The sequence below is a fragment of the Ochotona princeps genome, chromosome 10, assembly GCF_030435755.1.
Source record: "Ochotona princeps isolate mOchPri1 chromosome 10, mOchPri1.hap1, whole genome shotgun sequence".
Taxonomy (NCBI): domain Eukaryota; kingdom Metazoa; phylum Chordata; class Mammalia; order Lagomorpha; family Ochotonidae; genus Ochotona; species Ochotona princeps.
Genome location: NC_080841.1, coordinates 14247620 through 14263216, shown reverse-complemented (window position 1 = coordinate 14263216; position 15597 = coordinate 14247620). Strand labels below are relative to the sequence as shown.

Sequence of the window (15597 nt, the reverse complement as noted above, 5' to 3'; positions counted from 1 at the left end):
CAGAATCCTTGGAACATGCACTGCATCAGGACCCTGGGTTGATACTGGGTGGCAGTTCCCCATCCTTGTGTACTGAGACATTTGGGAGGCTGGGTATGGCTTCCCCCTTTTTCTCTCCCTTTCCCCCAGAAACAAGAAGAAAAAATAGCAAATTTGGAAACAATGATTTCACCCACTTTTCCCTAACTCTTATCAACCATGTAATATCATCAAAACTTTTAAACAAAAATAAACACTGCCAATACCCAAGTTATATGCACCGCACAAATCTCATCACCCTCTGTGCCTATTCAACATGGCTGAAGACTCAGCACACCCACTCCTCACTGTGCAGCTGAGCCTCACTTTCTATCAGGCCCTAAACACCATGAGCATCGGGTGCATTGCAGTCCTACCTTCTATCCTACAAGATGCGCAACCCCCATCTGGCTGCAGATGGTTCTCTCCCTCAAAGTTGTCCACACTTACACCTGAGTACATGCTATTGTTTGACCTTTTGATAAATCCTGTTTTCCTGTCCACCTCGGTTGACATCTCCGATAGATCATGAGTGTGCGTACCGCCATCTGACAGCTGCAGCACCATCTTAAGACAGTCCTCTTAGCGGAAGCAGGAGTCAGCAACATACCCACCCTAAAGCCCCAGCACTAGTACAAACCAGCTCAATTTTTAAATCAAGAGAACTGATAAAGTAATGAATTTGGAAGACAGTTCTGCTGGATGGGAAGGTAGACTATGTGTGTGGGCTGCAGGGAGGGGAGAATTGGAAGTGTGAATGGATGAGTGAGAGAAAATATGAATAAGCAGGCCTTGGAAGCTGCCCAGCATTTACCCGTCCAAAGTCCTGCCACACCTCATAACCTCGCAGTTGGCACCCCAGGACAGGGGAGCCTTTCAAGACTCCACAAATTACAGCCCAAAAAGCCTTTTGCCTGGGAATATCCCAAAGAAAGAGGGAAGAGATATGCCAGGCTTGTACTAATACACGCCCAGCATGAAAGCCGACTGGGCCTCAGTTCTTTGCCGAAATGCCACCTGTCCTGCCGGATGTGCTCCCATCAGTAAGCTTTGTCATCTTGCTCACTGCCCATCTCTGACTTGTTGCTGAAGCGCCCCCCCTTTTTGTCTTGAAGCATACATATATATAAAAAAAGAACCTCTGACCCAGACATCTGCAGTCACAGTTCTATGAGGGAAAAATGATACAATGAGTGATACACAACTGCTGCAGGAGCCAATGTTGGGGTTCAGCAGGTTAAGCTGCAGGCTGCAATGCTGACATCTCACATCAGGTTACCTTGTTCAAGGAGCAGCTACTCTGCATCTGATCTGTCTGCCTGCTAATGCACCTAGGAAAACAGCAGAAGGTGGCCCAAGTGCTTGCAACCTTGCACCCATGTGCAAGACCTAGATGGAGTTCCAGACTCCTGGCTTCAGTCTGGCCCACTCCCAGACATTGTGGCACGGAGTGGACCAGTGGACCAGTTGGGGTAAGATCTCTGTCTCTCTCTCTGTGTGTTATTCTTTCAAATAAATAAATATTTTAAAAGAAAACTGATGCACATAAAATAAATGAATTAAAAATGAAATGGGGTGAGACTTTGGATAAATCTGCCAGAAGATTACGCTTCCTCTTTGAATGCCTATGTCCCATATGAGGCTCTAGTTCTGATTAGAATCCTGGCTGCTGTGTCCAATCCAGCTTCTTCCTGTTTATGTGCCTGGGAAGCAGCAGCAGATGATCCAATTACTTTGGCCCCTGCAACCCATGTGGGACACCCAGATGAAGTTCCTGACTCCTAGCAGTGACAGAAAGAACAAACACAGATTTTGCATCTGTTGGTTCATTTCCCAAATGCCCTCTATGGGCAGGGCTGGCATAGGGCAAAGCCAGGAGCCCAGAACCCCTTCTGGGTCTCTTACATGGATGGCAAGGGCCTAACTATTTAAGCCATCATCCATGTCCTTCTGTGATGTATTAACAGGGAGCGGGATTAGAAATAGGGTAGCCAGGACTGGCACTCTGATAAGGGATGCCAATGTCGCATAAAGTGGCTTAACATGGAGTGCCACAACACCAGTCCTAGGGGCTAAAGAACTTTCTTAACAGCAGAAACTGCAGTTCTGGACTTACATCAATATTTTTAAAGATATATTCATATATTTGAAAGGATTACAGAAAGAGAAGGAAAAAAGAGAGGGAAAGATCTTCCATCCACTGGATCTCTCCCCAGATTGCCACAAAAACCACAAGCCAAGAACCAGGAACTTCTTGAATGTCTCCCATGTGGGTGACAAGAGCCCAAGTGCTTGGGCCATTTTCCACTGTTTTTCAAGGCCATAAGCAAGGAGCTGGATCAGAAATGGAAGTGGAACATCCAGGACTCAAACTGGTGCCTATATGGTATGCTGGCATTGTAGGCTTAACCCACTATGCCACATTGGCAACCCTTTACAATGATAATATATTGATACAATGTTTTCCTTAGATGATGAATGAGTGTGTTATTCAGAGCAATCAGAGAATGGCAGGAGGAGAGTGAGAGTTGGAAAGGCAGGGTTAGAACATCAATTATTAAGGAGAGCAAGGACGACAACACAGAAAAGTGTGGTGGATATCTGTAGGGAAAAGGACAGCATGTCTGGGATATTGGAACCTGGAAGCTGCCCAAGGATGCTGGACTGCCTGACCTCCTTCCTAGACAACAAAGAATCGCCACACCTGGTGAGACTTGTTGCCCCAAGGATACTTTCCAAGAGCTTCTGAGTGACTTGATCTCCGTTGCTATAAAACCATGTGTCATTCTGTTCCATTCTGTAGGCAAATCTCAGTTGACTCTAGTTGTTTTGATTCAAGATGTTCACCAGATGTTAACAAGAGGTGACTTCTGGCTGTTGAGACTTTTAAGTCAGTTTTACTCTTTTTTTGAAAGGCATTGTATAGTTTACATTGAACATGCATCATGCTTTCATTTGGGGAAACGTCAACTTACCTACTATTATTTAGCGAATTGAGAGGCCCAGTTACGATTTCATCCCTGGGTGCGGGTCAGAGTCCCAGTCAGCTGATTTCATACCTTCCTTGCCAACTGCCCTCACCAAGGAGCTACTGTTTGGTGGGCAGCTTGCTGGGTCAACAACCCCCATTCAGGGAGAACAATGGTTGTCAGGGGCTGCCATCTGAGAGAGGTGGCCAGTCTCGTCCTATCTCAGAGGGTGCACAGTCTGCTCCCATTCCAGTCCTCTGGACACTACATCTTCTCTTCTACGACTTCGCAGGAAACCTTAAACACGCAGTGGTGTGGAGCTCAGCTCCTGTGCACTCAGGAACAAGTCCAGTGGAACTATAGCTCCAGTCAAGGTAAGGATTTTCATGTGTCATGGTTGGAATTTTGTTTACTTTTTCAAAAAGCCATCTTCTGTTTCCCGCCCAGGCACATTATCAGGGAGGTATAGGGGAGGCAGAGCAGCTGGAACTTGAACTAATGTTCATATATGGGATGCTGATATGGCAGGTGGTAGTTTTACTCATTGGGCTACCACATCAATCTCTATGAACTTACAAAGGAAGATAAAGACTTACTTCCTGACTCCTCAGAAACCCTGGGAGATGAGAAGGCTGTCATAAAGGGAGATTTTCTCTTGTACCTCTGAGCAGGTCTTGTTTTTGACCTGCCTCACTTAGCTCCTCAGTGAACATCTTCATTAAGTGTCCACATCTAGATCTTCGTGGAAACCAGCCAGGAATGTTGAGGGAACAACCAAAACAGCTCCAGACTCCATGTCCTAGTGGTGAGTGGTGGTGGGAGCAGGGGTGCCTCTTGCCCTCAGAGTCCTCAACCAAGAAACTCCATAGATGTGTGGGAAGGGCAGCCATTGGAATCAGAAGACCTTCAGGGAAATCAAGACCACGGCACTTGAGGACAAGGCCAAGTGCCACCTTGAGGTTTAGGGCTAGAGAGAACCAGAGGTCCATCTTCTGTCAGTGATGGCTTTTATGGATGACTTCAATTGCATTCTTTTTCTGTTATAATTACAAGATAACTTTCCTCAACAGTGCATGACTTGCAGACCTCTGATGTCCATCCAAGGGGCAGAAAGTGAGCAGCAGCTCTCCATGTCCTCAGCCCAGGCACCATGAGAGATCTCCTGTGGGCACTCACTATTGCCACAGCGGTTGTGTTCCCAGTCGTGTACTTCATTAATGAAAACCCCTGGGATGCCACCAGTTTCCTGTCTTTGGTGAGTACTGTGGGTGAGGCAAAGTTGAAATCCCAAGACTAAAAATAAAAAAGAAGAAAATATGCAAGGATGTATTTATGTGAAATCATCACATGTAATGTAGAAATTCACAGAAGAAAATTTTGGAGAATTGATGTATTTTTTTTCCTTGATGAAGACAGTAAGGGATGGTGACACCAGATATGACAGGGAATCCAGGGCTGGAAAGAATGTTCACTCAGTTAATGCTTCAGCAGAATTGTTCCTTTATTTTTATTTATTTCAGGTAGCAGAGAGCTCCCATCTACCAGTTCATTCCCCCCAAATACCTGTAACAGCTGAGAGTGAGCCAGGCTAAACCTGGGAGCCAGGAACTCCATCCAGGTCTCCCATATGGACGGCAGGGGTTCAACCACTTGAGTCCTCACTACCACCTCTCAGGGTGCACGTTTGCATGGAGCTGTAATCAGAAGTAGAGTACTAACTCCAACTCAGGAACTCTGTTAAGGTGTGCAGGCTTTCCAGGGAAGATCTTAACTGCTACACTGAACACCCACACCAACATCTACCTGTTCTTATAGCAGCCACTAAGGTGAACATTTTTCTTCCTTTTGTCTTCTTTATGTTTTTGAACATTTCCCTTGGTATTCAAAGTTACACATTTCCCCCATTTAAAGCCTAGATTCTGAATCTCAGAGTAGCTAACTCACTTCTCCAAGCCAAAGAGAATCCTAGACATTGGAGAAAAATTTGTCAGAACTTTTAAAAAGTGCAAAGAAGAGGAGAGGGAGTGATGAATGAATAGGAAGGATTTTAGGGTATTAGAGTGCATTCCCTGGCTGCCTGTGTGTCTCACACCCAACACAAGGCACATTCTTTATGATATGAGGTGACACATGTCAGGCAGTAACCATGGGAATAATTAAAGTGACAATGACCTGACTTCATTCCCTGCACAGGCCCAGGAAACCTAGAGAAATCCCAATCCTGCACCTGGATCCCTTCCCTACACCAGCTCCCCTAACAGAGAACTTGTAAGTAGCTAAGACAGAAACTTGACCTGAACCTGAGAAACCCACCCTGTGTCCTAGAGACCACTGCACTGTTACACTAACAAAGACCCACTCAGCCACTGCTCCCAAAGACAGGGACTCCTGGGGCTGACACAGATCTCTCCCCAGGAGGACAAGGAGCTAGTTGCCTGGCAGAGGGCCCGGATGCAGATCAGCCCTGGCAGAACAACTCATCTGAAAACCTTCAAAGCCATGCAGAAAAACTCAGAGCCCCTCAAACATGTCAACTCCTGCATCCTGATTGGGGCCCTGCCGGTGGAGAAAAGTGAGTGTCCACAAGGGTGTGCAGTTCAGGCAAGGACAGAGAGGGACAGTGATGGAAAGAAAAGGAAGCAGGTACCTTGGGATGAGGGCAGGGATGCTGAGACAAAGGATCAGGCCTCAGGGGTTTATACTCCCAACTCCTCTATCATGAAGCCAGGAAGACAGCTGGGAGGGTACAGGAGGAAGCATGGAAAGGGGAGCAAGCAAAGGGGAAAGGGGAAACAAGATGGGAGGGGCAGCGTGGGGGTCTTGAGTGGTGATCTTCTTGGGTTCTGTAGAGCTAAAGAGGTAATCTAGGGCTTTGCTACTCAAAGAGTGGTTCATAACAGTGGTGGCAGCAGTTAGGAACTTCTAGAAAAGCAGAATTCTTGGCCACCACAGACTCACTGCTTCGGAATTTAAGGAAAAATTATTTATTTTTATTTGAAAGGCAAATTCTAGAAAAGGAGAGGGGCAGTGATGTTCTATCACTTCCCAAATTGCTGTAATGACCATAACTAAGCTGATTTGAAACTGGGAGCCTGGAGCTTCTTCCTGGTCTCCTGAGTGGGTGCACAGTGCAGATTAGCAGGAAGCTGGTTTGGAAACTGAGTAACTGAGATTTGAACCAGCACTCTGAGGGATGTGAGCACCACAAACAGCAGCTTAACCCACAACATCCAGGCAACGAGTTTAATTTTTTCAGATAATTTTGTTACATGGATCTTGATAAGTGTTTCTGTGCCATTCTATATGATTTGGGCTACAACTTTATCATATGTTATGAGACTAGACGTTCCCTCCTCCAGTTACTACAGTTATCCTTATATTCTTTCAAATTTTACTTATCTAGTCTTTATCTTTTCACTTCCAATTTTTAAGGATTTATTTTATTTATTTATTTGAAAGAGAGAAACATTCCATCACTGGTTCACTCCCCAGAAGTTCACAGACAAGGCCAAGCCAAAGAAAGGAGACCAGAACTCTGTGACTCCCATGTGAGTAGTAGGGGCCCAAAAACTTGGGCCATCTTCCATTGCCTTCCAATATCTTTAACAGTGAGCTGGATTGGAAGATATGCAGCCTGGAATTTAAAAAAAAAAAAAAAGCGCTCTATTATGGTATATGAGAGTTGCAAGCAGTGGCTTAACCTTCTGCACCCAACACCCATTCCCCAAAAGGAAATATTATTTCTCAAGATTTATTTATGTATTTGTTTTTTTTTTATATATAATCCATTTTATTGTATTGTTGTTGACAATCTTTACATAGTTAACTATAGTTGAAGGAAAATCAAGAAAGAGAAGGAAAAAAAAAAAAAAGGTTCAGGGGGATAGGGAGGTGGGCAATGCTATTATGTCCATATTGTTTCCATCATGTATCTGAGGTAAAAGGGGATATTGAGGGAGAAGCCCCACCCGGTTTCCCGCCCACCCCAAGTCCCGGATGTGGGGCATGCTCTGAGATATGTGCTCAAGTGGAGTTAATAGTTCTCCAGTTATGAGTCACTGCCAGTTTCGCTCGATGAGGTGGTCCACTGATTGATATGGTCCATCATGAAGTCTCCATTTGTCCCATATTTCGCTGCCAACATGTAGCTGAGATGAATGATTGTCCTATTCTGTCTTCTGTCTTTTCTTGGTTAGAATTCTGAGTCCAGCAGTTCAAGTGGGGAGATCTCCAAAGATACTTTGAGGTATTCCCAGACCAGATTCTTGTATGTTCTAGCAAGCACAGGGCCCGGCACAGTCCATCACCCTGATCAGCTGGTGGTTGCAATTGCTGTGTTGGTTCTGTTTTCAGTCCCACGTTGCACTGGAACCAATGGGTGTTGCAGTCCAGTCTGGTTCGGCCCTTACATCAACCAGTGGGAGCTGCAGCCTAGTCGGGGCGACCCACAATAACCCCCACCAAGCCTGCCCCCTACCCTGGTTTGCCAATTTGTGTAGCAGAAGACCAGTCTGTCCCCCATCCCATTTGGCTCTGGTACTTGTCAATGGGTATTAAAGCTTAGTTCTATCTAATCGACTCAACCATCCAGCCCTCACAGATGTTGTTGAGTGCCTCTGTCTAGCCATCCCAGCCCCCGTCCTAGTTTTCATGCCCTCCCACGGGAATAGTGACCCAAGAAGGGGGAACCCACTTTTTCCCTCCCAGGTCTCTCTGTCCCGGTTTATGCACTCTTTGGGTGGTCCTGTGATTTGACTCGACAGAATTAGTCCCCAGTGCCAGCTTCTGCCAGCTGATGCTGTGGCCCTGATCTTGTCCACATGCAGCGCACAGGTGTTGTAGCCTTGCTTAGTCGTGTCTGTCTCTATCCCAGCCAACACTCTCCAGTGGGAGTGGTTGTCCAGCGAGGGGACCAGCCCCTTAACCCCCCCGCCAGCTCTGCCCCTCCCTTCCTGGATCTCACGTGTGGTGGATGGGTGCTGCATTCATATCCAGTACAGGCAACCACGCCCTGGCGTTCCAGAATGTGTACTGGTTTTGTCGCAACCAAACCCGGCCCATTCCACACTCTGTTCTGGTGATCGGATTTGCCAGAGGATGACATGAACTGATTCAGCCTGGCCTGCTCCTGACCCATGCCGAATGCATGCCAGTGGGAAACTTTCCATGGCCTATTCTGGGCTGTTTCCAATCATGCTTCTCGCGCTTACCTGCAGGGACTGTGTCCTGCCAGAGGAGTTGCCCAGGCTCCTCCATCAGAACCCCTCCCGGTGCCAGATTTTGCGCTTGCCAGGGGGTTCTTGAGCCAACCCTACTCAGTTCACCTCCTGTCCTAGCAGGAACAGTGGCTTTTCCTGGCTGGCTTTCACCCCATTCTGACTCTTGTTGTTGGGTGTTTCAGCCCAGCCATGACTCGTCCATACCCACATACAGCTCACACATGGCTCAGAAGGGGATTGAGACCCAGCCTAGTCAGTCCCACATCTACCCTGTTTCTCCATAACACCAGATGGTGCTGGGATCTGAACCGGCCTGGTGCATCCAATCCCAGCCCACACTAGTGCCTCGGGTGACTGCAACTGTTTCCTAGATAGAACGCAGCCCCCATTCCAGCACATACACCCCTTGGTGGGAACCTCATCCCAGCTGTGGCATCCCAGATTGGGACCGTTCCTAGCTGTAAATCACGCACCTGCACGTGGTTGCTCCGAGGACCATTAGGTGCCAGCCTGCTACACAAGCCGGAGCTTATCTTTTACTTGATAGGTGTTCAAAGCTCAGCATTATTAAGGGATTGGAAGTTCTTCAAAGGAAGAGTTACTGGCATTGGGAATCTTTAGGATTGACTCAGATCCCAGAAACAGTGGGGTCACTCTAGAGCTATCTCAGCAGCGATTCAGATGTCCAATACCCCAGAGCTCCCCGGCCGGGCGGCCAGCAGGCACAGCCTGGCGCCATATGGCACACTGGCCGCCCGGGCCCAGCCCGCCATGAGCCATGGGCACATGGCGGACTGGGTTCGGGATCCGAGCTAGACGTCCTCTCCCGCAGCCCTCGGCTCGCCTCTGGCAGCCGGAGGTTAAATCCTGCAGGCCCGAGGTTGCGCCCCTCCCCAATCCCGTTCACCCACCACCCAATGAGGGTGTTGGGTGGGTCCCGGACATGCCCAGTCACGGAGGCCTCCCCCCTCGGCGTACTCACCCCAGAAGGAAGCAGGCCGCACCCAGGCATGTCCGGGCCCAGCCCGCCATGAGCCATGGGCACATGGCGGACTGGGTTCGGGATCCGAGCTAGACGTCCTCTCCCGCAGCCCTCCTTATTTATGTATTTGAAAGGCAGTGTGACATTAAGAGAAATTTTCAGTCCTCTGCCCCCTTTCTCTAATACCTACAACCACTGGTATAGGACAACACCAAAGGCAGGAGCTGAAAACTCCATCGGAGCTCTCCACAGGCAGGCCATTTCACTGTTTTATAAATAAAGCAAGGCCCGGCGGCGTGGCCTAGCGGCTAAAGTCCTCGCCTTGAAAGCTCCGGGATCCCATATGGGTGCCGGTTCTAATCCCAGCAGCTCCACTTCCCATCCAGCTCCCTGCTTGTGGCCTGGGAAAGCAGGAGGGGACGGCCCAATGCATTGAGACTCTGCACCCGCATGGGAGACCCGGAAGAGGTTCCAGGTTCCCAGCTTCAGATCGGCGCAGCACTGGCCGTTGCGGCTCACCTGGGGAGTGAAACATCAGACGGAAGATCTTCCTCTCTGTCTCTTCTCCTCTCTGTATATCTGACTTTGTAATAAACTGAATAAATCTTTTAAAAAATAAATAAGTAAATAAATAAATAAAGCAAGTTCTTGGACCATCCTGCATTGCTTCTTGGAAGCTGGATCAGAAGCATGGAATAGCTAGGGCTCAACTCAGGCCCTGTGACCAAGGATACTGGCATTCCAAGCAGTAGCTTAACTCTCTGTGCCACAACACCAACCCTTCATGCTCTTTTCTAGCAGCCACATTGGAAACTTTGCTCTTCTAATTACCACTTAAACAATGTCTCACAAGTTTTGGTCTGTGGTGTTCTCATTCCCATTCACTTCTGAGTAGCTGGTAATTTCCATTTGGAGTCCTCTTTAATCTAAGAGATGTTTGAAGCAGTGCTTTCCATTTCCAGAGGATTGTTCTTGGTTAGGTTTTCATGGTTTGTTTTAGTTATACTGTCCTACCAAATAATAGAGACTCAAGATTGCTATCTTTAGTACAGTTAAAATTAGAAACATCTTCATGGCCTAATACATGATCCACATTTTCTATGGATGTATGAAATGAATGTGTATCCTTGATTAGTGTTAAACTCTCATGCAGTTAAGAAACAGTGAGTTTTTAATTGTGTTTGTGTTTTTCAAAGCTGTTTTGTTTACCTTGCATAAAAGCATCTTTTACTACTTCAACATTTGTGTGCCCTGTGTGTGTGCTTTCATGGAACCTATGGAGCTAGATTTCACGTCGCATGTAGAATAAGACATTTTTCCAAATGCCTTTTATCCCTATTGGCCTCAGACCAATTCAGAAATACCCAGTGGTTGAAGAGGGAACAGACTGAAACTTTCCCATTCCCAAATTTTCTCACATCAAGCTGGATCAGAGCATGCAGCTTGGATCCAAAAACACAATCAGCTCTGCTATACATCACTCCACCACCCATTCCCATGCCCCCAGCTCCCAAGTCTAGTGAAAAGAACTTACTCTTACCTTTATTTCAGGGAAAAACAAACAAGGAAACAAAAACCTTGGAGCTGGTGTTATGGTATGCTGAGTAAAGCTTCTGCCTCAGATGCCAACATCCTGCATGGGCAGTGGCTCAGGTCCTGGCTGCTCCATTTCTGACTCACTCCTTGCTGATGTGCCTAGGAATGCAGCAGAAGATGGCCCAAGTGTTTGGGACCCTGCCACCAACATGGGAAACCCAGATGAAGCTAGCTTCAGCCTGGCTCAGAGCTGGTCATTGTGGCCACTTAGGAACTAAACCAGGGGTTGAAAAATCTCTCTCTTTCTCTAAGTATGACTTTCAGATAAATAAATCTTGAAAAAAATATCCTAAGGCCTGAGGGTGAATATTGCGACTCTCAACCCCGTGCCGCTGGTGATCACTGGCCTAGTGGATCTGGAAATCATTCTAGAATGAATTTCTCAGGTACCACCCCAAGGCTTGACCCCTCCTCTTTGCATTTGGTGGCTCTGAATTTGGAGTTTCTCCAAGGCTTTTTTCTAGAAAGGTACCCCTGGGCAGTGATTTTTCTCTTGTGTGTCATTTGGTTTAGGGATTTCCTCTGCTTAGATTTCCCTACTGATTCTGTTCCACATTCTGTCTTCTAGGAATCCTCAAACACTGTGGTGATCTCAGAGCCACCTACTAGCTTATTCCATGGGATTGGGGGTGAGAGAAGACAGAGAAAAATACATCTAGTTTCTCATATTTATACACCAACAATACTTTTTTGTTTAAAAAAAGGCTTTTTTGTGTTTATTGGAAAGTCATATTTACAGAGGGAAGGAGAGACAGAGAGAACAATCTTCCATCCTCTGGTTTACTCCCCAAGTGGAGCAAGGAGTGGAGCTGAGCCGATCTGCAGGAAGGAACCAGGAACCTCCTCCAGGTCTCCCACATGGATGCAGGATCCCAAGCTTTGGACCATTCTCCACTGTTTCCCCAGAACACAAGCAGGGAGCTGGATGGAAGGTGGAGCAGCCAGGATACAAACTGGCACCCATATGGGATCCCGGCACATGCAAAGCGAGAACTAGGCTACCATGCCGAGCCGCCACAATATTTTTTAAGTGATGATTTATTTATTTATTAGGAAGATTTATTTTATTTATTTGAAAGACACAGTCACAGAGTGTGTAGGGGGTGGGAGTGAGGGATGGGGGAAGGCTGAGAAACCTTCCATCTGCTGGTTCACTCCCCAAGTGGTCGAAATGGCCAGGATTGGGCCGGACTGAAGCCAGCATACAGGAGCTTTCTCAGGGTCTCCCACATGGATGCAAGGGCCTAAGCACTTGGCCCATCTTTTGCTGCGTTTCCAGGTGCATCAGCAAGGAGTTGGCTCAAAAATGGAGCAGCAGGATTCAAGTAGGTTTCCATAAGGGATGCTGACATCCAAGGCAGTGGATTTACCTGCTAAGCCCTGATACTGGCCTCTAATTTTTTTTTTAACCCAATCCTCTGCTTGTGCCCAGACAGTGAGTCATAACATGGTCCACACCTAGTGCTGAGGAGAGAAAATGTCATGCAACCCTACAAACACATCGGATTGGCCTGTGGAAAGACCCTAGAGCGTCATAACTTCTCCCTAAGCTGACAAAGCCCCGCTCTCCTCTCTAACCACAGGGCTGCTGATCATAGGGATCTCCTCAGCGCAGCGGCCCCCCAGGATATCCCTCTTGGATACCCTGCAATCGCTCTTCCTGGCTTCCTCTTCATCCGAGCAGAAATACTTCACCGTACTGGTACACTTGGCAGACCCTGACCCCAAGGAACTTGACCAAATGCGCTCCACTATTTTGACCCTCTTCAAATCCCATGTGCAAGCCAGACGGCTAGTTCTAATTACAACTCCCCTTCACAGCTACCATCCCTTGAAACACCTGAAGAAAACTTCCAAAAATACCCCTGCCCAGGTGGCTTTTCACTCCAAGCAGAACATGGATTACGCCTTCCTCATGAAATTTGCTACCAACCACTCCGAATATTTCCTGACGATGGAAGATGACGTAACCTGTGAGCCTGGGTTTGTCACACACATTGTAACCACCCTGGCCAGCTGGGCACAGAGGTTTTGGATAACTCTCCAGTTTTCTCAGCTGAACTTCACTGGAAAACTCTTCCATACCAGTGATCTTCCCTACTTCGTTCACTTCCTTCTCCTCTTCTACCAAGAAATGCCCTGTCACGACCTTCTCTCCCATTTTCATGAGGTCCTGCAGCAAAAACCAATCGAATTCTCTCCCTCCCTCTTCCAGCGCATGAGCAATTATTCCTCCTTTGAGGGCATATTCAGTAGCTTCAAAAAGAAAGGCAATGACATTGGCTCTCCCAGCAACCCTGCTGCCACCATCTACACTAACCTGAATGTAACCAACAGCTCTGCTCTCATGAATGCCTACAGCCTGGATAAGAGCTTCTTTTCTATTGAAGATGCTGAGGTTGGCAGCCATCTAACTTTGATTTTGGACAAACCTTCCAGAGTATTCCGAGTTCAAGTGCTGACTGGTTCTGAACTAGAAGAAGAGAATCAGGTGAAAGAGGGACAAGTGGAACTGGGCTATGATACCACCAACAGGATCAATGACTGTGATGACTATGTTCTCTTGGGGTTACTTGTCAATGGTACCTTGAATAAGCAGGTGTTATCTGAAAAGTCTGGAAAGAAAGTGAAATGTGTGAGATTGGTTGTAACAGGCACTCTGGCTTCCGGATTCATAGTCAGACACATCAATCTCTGGACTAAGTAAAATGAAAACACTGCAGGAGTGGTCAGCTTAGAGGTCTACTGAGGTAACAAAGCATTTAAGTCATCAAACTGGTCCAGGTCTATAGAGGTAACAAAGCATTCAGTTATTAAAACTGGGCCAGGACATCTCTTTTGCTTGGGTCCTTTCAGTATTCTTTTTTTAAAATTTTTTTAATTATTTATTATTTAACTTCATTAGTTACATTGTATTATGTGACACAGTTACATAGATACTTGGGTTCTCCCCCCGCCTCCCCATACCCTCCCACCATGGTGGATTCCTCCACCTTGTTGCATAACCACAGCTCAAGTTCAGTTGGGATTCCCCCATTGCAAGCGTATACCAAACATAGAGTCCAGCATCTTATTGTCCAGTCAAGTTCAACAGCTTCTTAGGTGTATCCTCTCTGGCCTGAAGACAGAGCCAGCAGAGTATCATCCCAGTCAATTGAAAGCTCCAACATACCATCAGCAAAAATTTACATCATTATGGAATTAATTGACATAGTAATGAGTAACCAATATGTTAAAAGTAAATGCGAGTTCCCAGCCACCTTCTGTGACCACCTCATTGACATTTCAATTTTAGTTTATACACAACATATAACATTCAAAACATAACATGTTATACATAACATCATATCATCTTAAATTAAGGCAAACATGTGGTATTTAACTTTTTGGGATTGGCTCATTTCCCTTAGCATTATGGTTTCCAGTTTGGCCCATTTGGCCACAAAGAACTGCATTTTGTTTTTTTTAATAGCTGAGTAGTAGTCCATGGAGTAGATGAACCATAGCTTTCTTATCCAATCCTCTGTTGATGGGCATTTTGGTTGCTTCCATGTTTTTGCAATTACTGATTGTGCTGCTATGAGCATAGGAGTGCATGTTGGTTTCTCATAAAACAATTGTTCTGGATATATTCCTAGGAGTGCTATTGCTGGATCATACGGTATGTTGAATTTGAGTTGTTTGAATATTCTCCATACTGATTTCCATAGAGGCTGTACCAGCCTGCAGCCCCACCAGCAGTGGAGTAGGGATCCCTTTTCCCCGCAACCTCGCCAACAAGTGTTGTTGGTGCTTTTATTCATGTGGGCCAGTCTTACTGGCGTTAGGTGGTACCTCATTGATGTTTTAATTTGGATTTCCCTTATTGCCAGGGAACTTGAGCATTTTTTCATATGTTTATTTGCCATTTGGGTTTGTTCCTTTGTGAAGTGTTTGCCCATTTCCCGTGCCCATTTCTTGAGTGGCTTGTTTGTTTTGACATTTTGGTTGTTTTGTAGCTAAATTTTTTTTTTTTTTTTTAAGATTTCTGCTGGGATTAGAACTGGCACCCATATAGGATCACGGCACGTTCAAGGTGAGGACTTTAGCCACTAGGCTATGCCACCAGGTCCGTTAAATTTTATTTATTAAGTTCATTTTACTTGAAAATCAGAGACAGAAAGAGATATTTTCTACCTACCAGTTCAATCCCAAAACATTAGGGCTGGACCAGGCTGAAGCCAGGAGCCCAGAATTCAATCCTTATCTCCCACACAGGCAAGGACTCGGGTACTTGAGCCATCATCTGCTGCCTCTGAAGGTGTGCATTAGCAAGAAACTGATATGGAGGTAGAGGAACCACAACCCAAACCAGGCACTGCAATATGGGACGTGTAGGATTCCCAAGAGGAGGATTAAGCACTGCACCAAATGCACACCCCCTTTTCAGTATTGCTAATACAGAAGACACTGCTTGTGAAACAGCAGGGCAAGCAACCTCCTCTTCATTCCAGAGTATCACGAGTATGAAGAGGGGACTTATTAAGAATTTCTCTGGTTTTCTATTCAAAAGGGTCTTACTACCAAAAGCTTTTTCCTTGGATCAGAAAGAGCAGGTTTCTGAAATATAATAGGGATATGCAAATCAGACTGATGTTCATATCACAAAACTCTCAATATGCATGAAAGAAGACAAAGAATCCTTCCAGCATCCAAGGACTTGGTTTATTAAAGGTTCAGTTTCCCATATATTAGGTAAAAGTAGCCTAGCCAGGTACATTATTGTTCTCTGTGATTTCATTTGTCTATTATAAGGTATTTGCTCATTTGATAA

At 46.2% G+C, this 15597-nt stretch overlaps 1 protein-coding gene across 2 annotated transcripts; it reads left to right on the top strand.

Annotated features, from left to right (window-relative positions):
* Positions 1 to 4109: 4109 nt before the first annotated feature.
* Positions 4110 to 13606, top strand: LOC131481224 (alpha-1,3-mannosyl-glycoprotein 4-beta-N-acetylglucosaminyltransferase C-like). Of its 2 annotated transcripts, none has more exons than XM_058669024.1 (3): positions 4110 to 4242; positions 5403 to 5559; positions 12368 to 13606. In XM_058669024.1, the coding sequence occupies exons 1-3, from the start codon at positions 4138 to 4140 to the stop codon at positions 13489 to 13491; spliced, it is 1386 nt and encodes a 461-aa protein (XP_058525007.1). In that variant the 5' UTR covers positions 4110 to 4137; the 3' UTR covers positions 13492 to 13606. The 2 variants fall into 2 exon arrangements, with proteins under 2 accessions (XP_058525007.1, XP_058525008.1); XM_058669025.1 differs by lacking the exon at positions 4110 to 4242 and adding an exon at positions 4933 to 5255.
* Positions 13607 to 15597: the final 1991 nt, after the last annotated feature.